Raw genomic sequence first — 13,750 nt, 5'->3', positions numbered from 1 at the left:
TAAAACATTAGCTGTGTGTGATGGCGGCGCCTGTGGTCCTGCTACTCGAGAGGCTGAGGTAGGAGGATCACTTAAGCCCAGGAGGTTTAGGCTGCAGTGAGCCAACATTGCACCACTGCACTCCATTCTTGGCGAGAGAATAAGACCTTGTCTCAAGAAAAAAATGGCCAGGCGGTGGTGGCTCAGGCCTGTAATCCCAGCATTTTCGGAGGCGGAGGTGGGCGGATCATGAGGTCCGGAGATCGAGATCATCCTGGTAAGAGTGAAACCCTGTCTCTACTAAAAAAAAAAAAAATTAGCTGGGTGTGGTGACATGTGCCTGTAATCTCGGGAGGCTGAGGCAGGAGAATCACTTGAACCCAGGTGGTGGAGGTTGCAATGAGTCGAGATTCCGCCACTGCACCCCAGCCTGGGGAGGGAGCAGGACTCCGTCTCAAAAAAAAAAAAAGGCTGGGTGTGGTGGCTGACACCTGTAATACCAGCACTTTGGGAATCCGAGGTGGGCAGATGACCTGAGGTCAGGAGATCAAGACCAGCATGACCAACATGGTGAAACCCCATCTCTGCTAAAAATACAAAAATTAGCAGGCCAAAGTGGTGTGCGCCTGGAATCCCAGCTGCTTGGGAGGCTGAGGTAGGATAATTGGTTGAACCCAGGAGGCGGAAGTTGCAGTGAGCTGAAACCGCACAATTGCACTCCAGCCTGGGGAAGAAGAGTGAAACTCTGTTTCAAAAAAACAAACAAAATAAATAAATAAGCCAGGCCCGGTGGCTCACTCATGTAATCCCAGCACTTTGGGAGGCCAAGACAGGTGGATCACTTGAGGTCAGAAGTTCATGACCAGCCTGGCCAACATGGTGAAACCCCATCTCTACTAAAAATACAAAAATTGGCTGGGCCTGGTGGCACGGGTCTGTATTAGCTGAGTGTGGTGACCTGAGCCTGTAATTCCAGTCACTCGGGAGGCTGAGGCAGGAGAACTGCTTGAACCTGGAAGGCGGAGGTTGCAGTGAGCCAGGATGGCACCGTTGCACTCCAGCCTGGCCACAGAACGAAACCCTGTCTCTAAAAACAAAGTCAAGGGTGCATTAAGCAGCTCCGTCATGTCCTCACGTGACACCGTCTCACCAACACGGCAACACCACCTGCGACATTCACCGTCACACTGACCAGGCTACCGGCGGGTGCTGCAGTCACAGCAGTGGGCGCCGGCACCACGGCAGAGCAAGTGCCCACTCAGTGCCAGGCACCTACTGTGTGCTGAGCGGGGCGGGGGGACGGAGGACGCAGCCATGTGCGATGTGGGGCGCCACCACAGCAGGCCGGGGCCTGGGCACAAAAGAGTGAGGCTTTAAACGAGAGAAGAATCTGTCAACGTGGAACTCTCAGGGTTTTATTCCGAATAAAGAAGGCTTTTGCAGAATGGAGTCGGGTTCGCTTTCTGGGTCGTTGATTTTTTTTTTTTTTGAGACGGAGTCTCACTCTCAACTGTGCTGCTCAAGTGCAGTGGCGCGATCTCGACTCACTGTAAGCTTCACCTCTTGGGTTCACACCATTCTGTCTTAGCTTCCTGAGTAGCTGGGACTACAGGCGTCTGTCGCCACGCCTGGCTAATTTTTTTTGTATTTTTAGTAGAGACAGGGTTTCATCCTGTTAGGCAAGATTGTTTCGATCTCCTGACCTCATGATCTGCCCACCTCAGCCTCCCAAAGTGCTGGGATTACAGGCGTGAGCCACCGTGCTCAGCCACAGCCGGCTAATTTTTTCATGCTTTTAGTAGAGACGAGGTTTTTCCAGGTTGGTTAGGCTGGTCTTGAACTCTCAACCTCTGGTGATACGCCGGCCTTGGCCTCCCAAAGTGCTGGGATTACAGACCCGGCCAGCCTAAACGATTTTTAAAATAAGTTAGAGATTTTGGGTTAGTCTTGTTTTCCAGGAATAAAGTACCATTTTTAGTGGCCAAGAATGTACCAGAGGGTGTGGTCCTGTGACATCCGGCTGGGTCTGCCCAGGGCCCCGCTCAGCGACCAAGGCTTTCTAGGATTTATGCTGCCAGTTGCAGAGAAAATGGCCCTGAGTGAGGGCACTATGACTGCCCCACCTGCCTCCTGTAACCGCGTGGCTGTGGGATTCGGGGCCGGGAATTCGGGTTCCTGTGGGGCCAGCACACGGCCCTGTGCTTCTGCCTCGGGCGGGGAGAGGGTGGGGGCAGCCCTGTGCATCTCCTGCTCTAGCAGGGAGGGAGGGTGGGGGCCGGTGCACCAGTGTGGTGTCTCCGCTGCAGGTGGCTGGGCTGACACTGCTGGCTGTCGGGGTCTACTCAGCCAAGAATGCTACAGCCGTCACTGGCCGCTACATCGAGGCTCGGCTGGGGAAGCCGTCCTTAGTGAGGGAGACGTCCCGCATCACGGTGCTGGAGGCGCTGCGGCACCCCATCCAGGTAGCGGCGCAGGCCTGGCCCTCCCTCAGTGCAGTTCCTGGCTGAGTCCCTTCTGCCCCACGAGCACAGCCCACGCATATACTCCCATCCCTTCCCTTTCCCCGGATACCGGGCACCCGCATGCTGCTTCACGGGTGGGTTTTCCTGTCTGGCGCTGTACCTTAGGGGTCTGCATCAGTGAGACCCTTCCCCTGTCTGCCTCGGTGTCCCCTGCTCAGGGCTCTTGATGGGGCCTGGGAGCACATCGGGGTCCTCGCAAGACCCGGGACTTGGGTGTGCGGCCGTCTGTCGGGGAAGCTGCTACAGGCCACGGCGTCTGGTGGCCTCCCTGGGGAGCCACGCCGCTCGCCAGCCCCCAAGGTGCCTGCTCTCCACAGGTCACTGGGTAGGTGGTTAAGAAAATAAAAGCCAATAAGGAACCGGAAAATGCCCCTAATCCCAGCAATAGCTGCCTGGTCTCCCGGCGGGGCAGGGTTGCAGCTCCGGGCCGGTCCTGGCTGTGCTTTGGGGCAGCTCCGTTTCTGCGTGTTACCGAGCGTGTGTGTGCGTTGGTGGCTGTTCCCGTGGCTGTGGCAGGTGACCCAATAGCGCTTCCCCTTCCCCTCCGGCAGGTCAGCCGGCGGCTCCTCAGTCGACCCCAGGACGCGCTGGAGGGTGTTGTGGTCAGTGTAAGTCGGTGTGCCTGGGACCGGGGAGGTGCAGGGAGGGGACCCCGGAGCTGGGCCGGGCTGTGGCCCTTGCTGGCACTCGTGGTGGCGCCCAGGAGCTTTTGGCTCCTGAGATGCGACTGCTTGGACCGTGCCGGGGATAGATAGGCTGCCCGTGAGCTGGGAGGCTTCCCGAGGAGCCGAGTCTGCACCCGGGCATTCCCGCAGCCCCTGTCCCCGAGGCTTCCGTGGGTGCAGAGTGTCCCCCAAGCCCCCATCTTCCCCGGCAGCCCAGCCTGGAAGCACGGATGCGTGACATTGCCATAGCAACAAGGAACACCAAGAAGAACCGGGGCCTGTACAGGCACATCCTGTTGTACGGGCCACCAGGCACCGGGAAGACGCTGTTTGCCAAGGTGAGAGCGCCTGGCTGAACAGGTGGGCCAGGGGCCGCTGGGGTCTCACCTGCCTGCAGGTGTCTGGGGGGCTCAGCTGCCTGGGGAATGGACCCCCCTTAGGTCTTTGCCCACCCTCGTGTAGGCTCAGGGTGCTGGTGTGGGCAGCAGTGCCTCCCGTCTTCCAGGCGGGGGACGTCTCCTGTCTGGCAGGCCGTGGCTTCTAGGCAGGGACGCCCAGCAGGGGCTCCACACTCCAGGTGGAGTGTGCAGGCTTTGCAGAGGTGGAGGGAACATCTGTTCTGTCTCCCGTCACTCTTCCTGTCCAGAAACTCGCCCTGCACTCAGGCATGGACTACGCCATCATGACAGGCGGGGACGTGGCCCCCATGGGGCGGGAAGGCGTGACTGCCATGCACAAGCTCTTTGACTGGGCCAATACCAGCCGGCGCGGGTGAGACGTCCCCACAGCACGCACCAGGCCCTTGGCTGCGGCCCAGCGGGCTGCCTTCTGGGAAGGGGGTCCAGGTGTCTCTTGGAGACCTTGTCTTTCTGCAGCTCTGTCCTTGTGGCCACGCAGGAGGCCCAGTGGAGGGTCCCTCGGAGGGAAAGTCCCCTGAGTGTGGACCCTGGTGGACACGAGGCCCCCGGCGTGTGGAGGCTGCCGGTGGGATACTTGGCTCAGGGCAGAAGGGAGGTGGGTGGGTGCAGGGGGAGAGGGGTCTTCACAGCTGCAAGGTAGGCTCCTCCACAGCCGCCCTCCCTCCAACACGCCTGCAGGTGGGCGTGGGCACTGGTTCCCTTTTGTAGAACCATTTGAAAGTTAGCTGAAGACAGCATGGCACACACCCTTCAATAGGTCCCACAGTGACCCCGCGCAGGGCACAGCCCGGGCACTCTTGCGGCCTCAGCTGTCCTCGTTGGAACCATGATCCTCATGGTTGGCACCCTCCCCTCTGGCCTTTGACCTTTCACTTCAGAAGACCCTGCCCCTGCGCCAGGCGTGGTAGCTCACGGCTGTAATCCCAGACTTTCGGAGGCCGAGGCGGGCAGATACGAGGCCAGGAGATTGAGACCATCCTGGCTAACTTGGTGAAACCCCGTCTCTACTAAAAATACAAAAAATTAGCCAGGCATGGTGGCGGGCACCTGTAGTCCCAGCTACTCAGGAGGCTGAGGCAGGAGAATGGCGTGAACCCGGGAGGCAGAGCCTGCAGTGAGCCGAGATTGCGCCACTGCACTCCAGCCTAGGGGACAGAGCGAGACTCTGTCTCAAAAAAAAAAAAAAAAAAGAAGACCTTGCTCCTTGCGTGGACTCTTGAGCACTGCACTGGGTCGCTGTGTGGGTGAAACCTGCAGGGTGGAGTCTGTTTCCCCGTGTGTGGTTGGCTGGTGTGTGGGTGAAACCTGCAGGGCGGAGTCTGTTGCCCTTGGCCTGCTCCCGCCACGGCCGGACGCTGCTGTGGGCTGCTCCTGGCGTCACTCTCGCCCTGCTTGGCCTCGCTCTCGTTCACAGCCTCCTGCTCTTCATGGATGAAGCGGACGCCTTCCTTCGGAAGCGAGCCACCGTGAGTGTCACTAAGCCTCTGTCTGGCCACAGGAGGGTGGTCGGGTGGGCGCGGCTGTCATCCTGGGCCAGGCTGCAGCCCTTAAGCTGGCTTGCAGTGGGGCAGTCTTGGCTCGCTGCAACCTCTGCCTCGTGGGTTCAAGCTGCTCTCCTGCCTCAGCCCCCTGAGCAGCTGGGATTACAGGTGTTTGCCACCACACCTAGTTAAGTTTTTTGTATTTTTAGTAGAGATGGGGTTTCACCATGTTGGTCAGGCTGGTCAAGAACTCCTGATCTCAAATGATCTGCCCACCTGGCCTCCCAAAATGCTGGGATTACATGCGTGATCCACCATGCCCAGCCATACAGTTATTATTTTAATACAGGGTGTCTGTCGCCCAGGCTGGAGTGCAGGGGCGACCTCTCCAGCTCAAGCAGTCCTCCTGCCTCAGCCTCCCGAGAAGCTGGGATTGCAGAGGCACACTAACACGCCCAGCTAATTTTTTTGTAACGTTGGTAGAGATGGAGCTTCCCCACATTGTCCAGGCAGGGCTCAAACTTCTGAACTAAAGAGATTCACCGGCCTTGGCCTGGCACAGTGGCTCACGCGTGCAATCTCAGCACTTTGGGAGGCAAAGGCAGGTGGATGACGAGGTCAGGAGTTCAAGACCAGCTTGGTCAATATGGTGAAACCCCATCTATAGTAAAAATACAAAAATTAGCCGGGCGTCGTGGGGCACGCATGTAATCCCAGCTGCTCGGGAAGCTGATGCAGGAGAATCGCTTGAACCCAGGAGGCAGAGGTTGCAGTGAGCCGAGATCGTGCCACTGCACTCCAGCCTGAGAGACAGAACAAGACTTCGTCTCAAAAAAAAAAGCGAGAGATTTGATCGCCTCGACCTTCTGAAGTGCTGGGATTAAAGATGTGAGCCCTCAGTCAGGCTTTTTTTTTAATGTATTTTTTATTTTTTAGCAATTCTCATGCCTCAGCCTCCCAAGTGGCTTGAGATTACAGGTGTGCCACCACGCATGGCTAATTTTTGTATTTCTGGTACAGACGGGGTCTCACCATGTTGGCCAGGCTGGTCTCAAACTCCCTACCTCAGGTGATCCGCCCGCCTCGGCCTCCCAAAATGCTGGGTTACATGCGTGAGCCACCGCCCCTGGCCCTGGTCAGGATTTTGAGTTTAGATCCATGAAAGTGTCACCACGTCCCTGCTCCCTGCAGGAGGGAGGCCTGTGGGACTTTCTACTGTGGCTGTTTACAAGGCTTAGCTTTGCTAAGGCTGGAACCTTCTCTCTGCAGGAGGAGATAAGCAAGGACCTCAGAGCCACACTGAACGCCTTCCTGTACCACATGGGCCAGCACAGCAACAAGTGAGGGAGCCCCTCGGGTCCTGGGCCCCCGGGCAGGGCTGTGCAGCCGTCGCCCTTGGTTCCCACTGAGGGTCCCTGGCTCACAGTGCTGGGCACCACCTGTGGCCTCAGTGTGCCCACCTCAGATGTCCCCTGGGAACGGCCCAGCTCGGGACAGCACGGGGTGTCACTGAGGAACATGCGGGGGCCTCCCGGGCAGAGCTGGGGTCAGTGCTGTCCTCACGGCCCTGTGCGCCGCCGCCCCAGCTTGCAGGTCCCTGTTCCCCTAGGTTTTTGGGGTCCTGTGCCTGTAAGGGAGGTGGTCTGATTGCTGCCGCCCAGAGGTTCCCAGTAGGGTGACCGGCCCTATGTCCAGGCTCCCTCGTCCCTCCCAAATCCCTTAATTTTGAATTTTCTTGGTCTCCTGGGCCCCTCCAGCCCCAGTCACGTGTCACATGGAGGATCAAGTCCTGCTGGTCGGCCGTGGCTGACTCTTCAGGCACGTTCGGCTCCCGGGTCAGCTGCTGCCGGTAGACGCTCCCTGGAGCCCTGACTCAGGTCCTTCCCAGAGAGGCAATGCTGGGGCCCTGCTGAGCCTCTGCTGAACCCGGGCCCCCGAGGTCCTGCTTCTGGCTTGCATGGCCATAACCTTGACATGGACTTTGGGTCCCGCATCACTGCTCCCAGCACAGCGGGGCTCAGGTAGCAGGAGGGAGTGGTGTTCCCAGCGCTGCCTATCAGGCTGGGGCGAGGGTCAGCGGGGAAGTACCACACAGGGCGAGAAGAGAGGCCCGAGAAGCTGGGCAGGGGGCAGCTGGGCGTGGTGGGGCAGGCAGGCAGGTGACCAGGGCTGTGGCCGCGTTCTCCCCATGTTTCCTGTGCTCACAAAGCTGCCGCTTTAGATTCTCCCAAAAAGTCTCCCCGAGGGGGCTGAGGAGCCCCCGTTGCCCTCGGGGCATCTCAGCCGGCAGCCCCAGCGTTTCCTTCCCCATCCCTGTCCTACAGATTCATGCTGGTCCTGGCCAGCAATCTGCCTGAGCAGTTCGACTGGGCCATCAACAGCCGCATCGACGTGATGGTCCACTTCGACCTGCCGCAGCAGGAGGAGCGGGAGCGCCTGGTGAGACTGCATTTTGACAACTGTGTTCTTAAGCCGGCCACAGAAGGAAAACGGTGAGTGTCCCGCCTCACCCGGCCCCCAATCCAGGCGCCATATGGCATGGGTGTAGGCTGGCTGCCTGTCTTCCTCCACCTCGTGGTGTGGGGTCCGCGGCCTTGGCTGCCTCACTTGGGAACTCCTTCCCCAGGCGCCTGAAGCTGGCCCAGTTTGACTACGGGAGGAAGTGCTCGGAGGTCGCTCGGCTGACGGAGGGCATGTCGGGCCGGGAGATCGCTCAGCTGGCCGTGTCCTGGCAGGTGAGTCAGGCTCGGGCGTGTCCACCCAGATGGGACCCCAGCTGCTGTGGAGATGCTCGGTTGCGCCAGGCCTGTCCCAGCACCGGTGTCACGCGGGAGCTTCTGTTGAGGGGTTTTCAGTGCACAGACGTGACACAGGGCCCCCTGCCTCAGTCAGGCCACTCCACGCAGCAGCGTGCACCTGCTCGTGCCCTCAGGAGGGTGGGGCCGTGTCGGTGGCTGACAGTCACACGGGGCTCTCTGGAAGCCAGTCCAGCATCCCAGGTGCCCGGGCTCTGCTGGGTGTGGTGGGAGGTTTCTGGCTCTCATCTTGGCCAACAGGCACCTCCTAGAGGGAATGGTCGTCAGGACAGGCCCCGGGTGAGTTGGGTGGTGGGGGTGGAGGGATGTTGTGTTTCCTGGACCAGGTCCCTTGGCTTCGTCCTGCTTGACGGGCTCAGACACACGGCGGGACTGGCCTCTGATTGTCCCACAGTTAGTTGTTCCTTGGAGGCACCCCTCCTGCTGCTCCGTGGATACTCCAGGGCCGAGGAGCGGAGACTCACAGGAGTGTGGGCACGGCCATCCAGAGAGCTCTGATCAGGCCGGGCGCGGTGGCTCATGCCTGCAATACCAGCACTTTGGGAGGCTGAGGCAGGCAGATCACGGGGTCGGATTGAGACCATCCTGGCCAATATGTCGAAACCCCGTCTCTACTAAAAATACAAAAATTAGCTGAGCTTGGTGGTGCATGCCTGTTATCCCAGCCACTCGGGAGGCTGAGGCAGAAGAATTGCTTGACCCAGGGAGTTGGAGGTTGCAATGAGCCAAGATCACACCACCGCACTCCAGCCTGGCCAAAGATTGAGACTCCATCTCAAAATAAAAGAAAGCTTTAGTCTTCAGGGGTTGCTGGAAAAGCGAAACCAGGTCTGTGGGGTAGAATGCACCCTGGCCACACACAGGTATCGCTGCCTCTGGGGTCCGCAGAGTCTGTGTGACAACCTGGTCACTCGATCTAGCAGTGCTTTTGAATGAATGAGTGACAGCTTAATGAAGTAGCCGAGTACCTTGATTTGAACGTTGGAGCCGGGGTATGTAGGGAGCTGTATTAGTCAGTACAGGCTGGGTTATGCCACTGTGACAAAGAGCCCCAGATCTCAAACCCCGTCCTTGTGGGTCAGCTGAGGTCTCTGTTCCAGGCCATCCCCACTTGGAACCAGGTCTGTTTCCACAACTAAGAAAGCAGAGGCCGGGTATGGTGGTGGCTGATGCTTGTATTCCCAGCATTTGGGGAGGCCAAGTCAGTCAGATTATTTGAAGCCAGGGGTTCAGGAGTAGCCTGGAAAGCAAGGTGAGACCCCATCTCTACAAAAAATGAAAAAATTGGCCAGACCTAGTGGCACATGCCTGTAATGCCAGCTGCTTGGGAGGCTGAGGTGGGAGGGTCACTTGAGTCCAGGAGGCGGAGGCTGCAGTGAGCTGTGATTGTGCCACTGCACTCCAGCCTGGGTTATAGAGCAAGACCCTGTCTTAAAAACTGAGAATAATTTGGAACAAGCCCGGTGGCTCACTCCTGTAATCCCAGCATGTTGGGAGGCCAAGGAGAGAAGATCACTTGAGGTCAGGAGTTCAAGACCAGCCTGGCCAACATGATGAACCCCACCTCTACGAAAAATACGAAAATTAGCTGGGCGTGGTGGTGGGCGCCTGTAATCCCAGCTACTCGGGAGGCTGAGGCAGGAGAATTGCTTGAACTCAGAGGGTGGAAGTTGCAGTGAGCCGAGGTTGCACCACTGCACTCCAACCTGGGTGACAGAGTGAGACTCCATCTCAAAAAAAAAAAAAAAAAAAAAGGCCAGGCACAGTGGCCCACTCCTGTAATCCCAGCACTTTGGGAGGCCGAGGTGGGCAGATCACAAGGTCAAGAGTTTGAGACCACCCTGGCCAACATGGTGAAACCCCATCTCTACTAAAAAATAAAAAATTATCCGGGCGTGGTGGTGGGCGCCTGTAGTCCCAGCTGCTCGGGAGGCTGAGTCAGGAGGATTGCTGGAACTCAGGAGGCAGAGGTTGCAGTGAGCTAAGATCACACCACAGCACTCCAGTCTGGGCGACAGAGCGAAACTGTCTCAAAATATAAATGATAACAATAATAATTTGGCTTGGCACGGTGGCTCTTATTCGTAGCATTTTCTACACATAAGATTATGTCACCTGAGAACAGGTGATTTTACCTCTCCCTTTTCAGTTTGGATGACTTTTCTTTTTCTTGTCCCATGTCTCTGGCCAGAGCTTCCAGCGATATGTGGAATAGAAGTGGTCACAATTCTTGCTTGGTTCCTTCTCAGAGGAAGCTTTCAGTTTTTCACCACTGAGTATGTTACCTGTGGACTTGTGATCGCTGGTCTTCTTTGTGTTTAGGGCATGTCCTTCAATCCTGGTTTGTTAATTTTTTTTTCTTTCTTTTCTTTTCTTTTGGTGGGGGGACCAGTCTCGCTTTTGCCGCCTAGGCTGGAGTGCAGTAGAGACGGTTTCACCACGTTGGGCAGGCTGGTCTCGAACTCCTGACGTCAGGTGACCTTCCCACCTCAGCCTCCCAAAGTGCTGGGATTACAGGTGTGAGCCACCGCAACCTACCAGTTGAATTTTTTTTTTTTAATCATAAAAGTGTGTTGAATTTTGTCAAATGCTTTTCCTGCATGAGATGAGAGGGTCATGTGGTTTCCTTCCTCCACTCTGCTAGTATTGATTGATTTTCATATAGTGAACTATCCTTGCATTCCAGGAATGAATCCTGCTTGGTTAGGGTGTAGAGTCCTTTAACTATACTGCTAAATTCGTTTTGCTGGCATTTTGTTGAGGACTTTCCCAGTGAGGCTCATCAGGGATATTGGCCTGCCATTTCTCTTGTGGTGTCTTTGTCTGGCTTTGATATGAGGGTACTGCTGGCTTCCTAGGATGGGTGAGGGAATGTTCTTCAATTTGTCTAAGAGTTTGAGGAGTCATACTGATTCTTCTTAATGTTTTGTGAATTCACATGTGAAGAAATCAGGTCCAGGTCTTCTCTTTGACCTTTTATAGCTTGAAGATTTTAGGTTCCCAGAAAAATTGCAAGGGTAGCACAGAGAGATCCTGGGCCCGGGGCCTTCCCACGTGGTGAACATCATATGTCACTGTTGGACCCACCCGCGACCGGGTTTTGCCCCAGAATCCCACCCAGGAGGCCATGTGACATTTAGCTGTCACTTCTGGTGGACTCCTGCCAGGTCCTGTGCTTCCTGGAGGGGTGGCCCCGTGAGCATCTGAGTAGCTCCTTTCCTCTGCTGGGCCCTGGGTGAGGTGCAGCCACTCGGGTGGACCCTGAGGGTCCCTGCACCTGTTTGCCCTCTCTTGGGTGGGCTCAAGACCAAAAATGATGTTGAGCAGTCCTGGGCCCCTGATGCATAGTGGTGGTCCGGCTCCGGTCAGTCTCTCCTGCCCTCCTGGGCCCCTGACCCACAGTGGCGGTGCGGCTCCGGTCAGTGTCTCCTGCACTCCCGGGTCCCTGACCCACAGTGGCGGTGCGGCTCCGGTCAGTGTCTCCCCACACAGTGGCTCTTGGCGAGGGATGGGCACTGGCAGAGGGGACGGGCACCACGTGGTCATCCCCATGACAGGTTCTGTCGTGGTGACAGTGTTGTGGGAGGATGGTGTGCTGCTGCCCCTGCACCCCATGAGATGAATCCTGCCTCTGGGAGGTACAGCTGGGACGGGGCGAGGGACCCACTCAGCTGTCCAGGAAGGGTCCCCTGCCCTGTGCTTCCTCCAGGCGTCCTGGTGCGCTCCTGAGCACGGCACCTAGTGGGGGTCCCCACACCCTCACCCTGACCCATGAGTGCCTCCCCTTGGGGACTCCACGCCCTTCGCTGGCACTGAGATGGAGAGTGACCCGTCCATGGCAGAAGGGCTGCACCTGAGGTGCCTGAAGCGACACCAAGGGCCACAGCCCCAGCAGCTCCAGCCTCCGTGTGCTCAATGCCAAGCCCTGTGCCCAGGAGGACAGGGAAATGGAGGCAGAGGTGGCCTTGATGTCCCAAGGTGGGCAGTGGCTGCCTCTGCCCTGGAGGCCTGTGAGGGTCAGGGTCTGAGGTCCCTGTGACCCAGGGGCACTGCCTGGCCACGGCTGAGACACGCAGAGGGTCTGCAGTTCCCACCTGCCTCTCGGAAGCTGCCCCGGGTCGGCCGTCAGTGGGGCTCCGCCTTGGGCTCTCTATTATTAGAAAGTCATTGAGCAACAGCAGTGCTGAGGACGCAGGCAGGGCTGTGGGCACTGCAGGGGCTGCTCCCGGTGTCCACACACGTGCTGGGCTCTGCCGAGGTGTGGGAAGCCTGTGTTTCACCCTGAGGTTGTCCTGGTGCCCCTGGTTTGGACCCTCCCCACCTCAGGGCCCTGGCGTGCATTAACGGTGGCGGGTTCCCATGGCGGCCTCCCTCAGCTCCCTCTCTCTTCACTAGGCCACGGCATATGCCTCCAAGGACGGGATCCTCACTGAGGCCATGATGGACGCCTGTGTGCAAGATGCTGTCCAGCAGTACCGACAGAAGATGCGCTGGCTGAAGGCGGAGGGGCCTGGGCGCGGGGTCGAGCACCCCCTATCCCGAGTCCAAGGCGAGACCCGCACCTCATGGAGCCTGGCCGCAGACCCCTCCTACCCCTGCCTTACCGGCCCCTGCACATTTAGGATATGCTCCTGGGTGGGGACTGGGCTGTGCCCAGGGCCTCTGTGCACCAGGATGTCTTGTGGTGGGGGTCGGCCGTTCTGCCCCCCAGGGCACCCCCTGTTGTAGACACTGGCTAGGGAGGGGCAGGCCTCCTTCCTGCCCCTCGAGACACTCTTGGGAGATGCATTTTCCGTCTGGCTCATGGGGAGGGTGAGGCTTTGCACCCCAGCCCCTGCCCAGGCCACTGTGAGGGTGGGTGCTGGCTGAGCCCCTGGGGCAGAAGGAGTGGGGCAGGCGGGGTCTTTGTTCTCGGCTCCCACAGCAGAGCCAGGTAAGGGGGGGCCTGCCAGGACTAGACAGAGGTTGGGCGGCCTGAACACTGCTTCCAGCCATGGCCAGGGGCCAGGGAACCCGGCAGGGGTGTCTGAGGCCGCACTGTCAGCTGGCCGGTCCAACCCTGTGGCTGGAGCTGGTGTCTGTTTATCTAATAAAGTCCCACAGGTGCCTCACCGCCGTGTCTCTCTATTGACTGACCCTACTCGGGGTTTCAGGGGCACCCTAGCGTCCTGGGGTCAAAGGTGATGTAAGAGGCAGAGGCTGGAGCTTTCTGGAGAATTTACTGATCACAGAGCGGTGCGCTTTACATCAGCCTCACGCCACAGCCGGGTTGGGGTCTGAATGCTGCCCGGGACTGGCCGCCTGCGCCCCACCAGCCCCTCCCTCCTGAAGGCCGGGCCCCCGAGAAGAATGAGGCTGCTGAGTGATGTGGGGGCCAGCGGTGACTTCATGACCACACTGTGCTCAGGTGTAAGAGGGCACGCTTCTGCCCAGGCATCGTCCATGGAAGACACGCAGTCGGCCACTGCAGCCTCGGTCCTGGATGCCCTGGGGTTGGGTCACTGGGGGCCACAGGCCACACTGGGAGACCACAGTCCTGGCGTACCATGCAGCTCCCTGTCCCCAGAGGTCTGCTCAGATGCAGAGAGCTCAGGAACCACACTCGCTGCCTGAATTCTGGGAGCAGAGCGTGGTACCCACTGCCTGGCTGGGGCCTACTCTGGGACTCCAGCCCCTGTCCCCGCTGGCCCAGGCTTCCGGAGGCAGCTTCGTCCCTGTCTTGGCTCAAGGTCAGGCTGGAGGCCAGGCTGTCCACCTGCATCTGGAACCTGCACAGTCACTCCTCCAGGTCCTCGCTGCTGGAGGACTCTCAGACAGGAAACCTTTGCTTTGGGGGCAGGGCGGGGTGCAGGGATGGTCGGGGGAATC

General features: G+C 58.5%; 1 protein-coding gene across 4 annotated transcripts in view; it reads left to right on the top strand.

Moving 5' to 3' along the window:
• The window catches only part of LOC129532554 (ATPase family AAA domain-containing protein 3B), a 42,396-nt gene extending 29,403 nt beyond the window's left edge, over nucleotides 1-12,993 (top strand). For all 4 annotated transcript variants that reach the window (XM_055382187.2, XM_055382193.2, XM_055382180.2 and 1 more), the window contains 9 exons: nucleotides 2,286-2,441; nucleotides 3,053-3,109; nucleotides 3,379-3,504; nucleotides 3,813-3,937; nucleotides 5,000-5,051; nucleotides 6,336-6,406; nucleotides 7,391-7,558; nucleotides 7,693-7,801; nucleotides 12,278-12,993. In XM_055382187.2, coding sequence (XP_055238162.2) covers nucleotides 2,286-2,441; nucleotides 3,053-3,109; nucleotides 3,379-3,504; nucleotides 3,813-3,937; nucleotides 5,000-5,051; nucleotides 6,336-6,406; nucleotides 7,391-7,558; nucleotides 7,693-7,801; nucleotides 12,278-12,610 — 1,197 coding nt within the window. In that variant the 3' untranslated portion in view covers nucleotides 12,611-12,993. The remainder of the gene's footprint in view (nucleotides 1-2,285; nucleotides 2,442-3,052; nucleotides 3,110-3,378; nucleotides 3,505-3,812; nucleotides 3,938-4,999; nucleotides 5,052-6,335; nucleotides 6,407-7,390; nucleotides 7,559-7,692; nucleotides 7,802-12,277) is intronic.
• Nucleotides 12,994-13,750: the final 757 nt, after the last annotated feature.

The sequence above is a fragment of the Gorilla gorilla genome, chromosome 1 (genome assembly GCF_029281585.2).
Source record: "Gorilla gorilla gorilla isolate KB3781 chromosome 1, NHGRI_mGorGor1-v2.1_pri, whole genome shotgun sequence".
In the NCBI taxonomy this organism is placed as follows: domain Eukaryota; kingdom Metazoa; phylum Chordata; class Mammalia; order Primates; family Hominidae; genus Gorilla; species Gorilla gorilla.
This window is presented reverse-complemented; position numbering and strand designations above follow the sequence as displayed.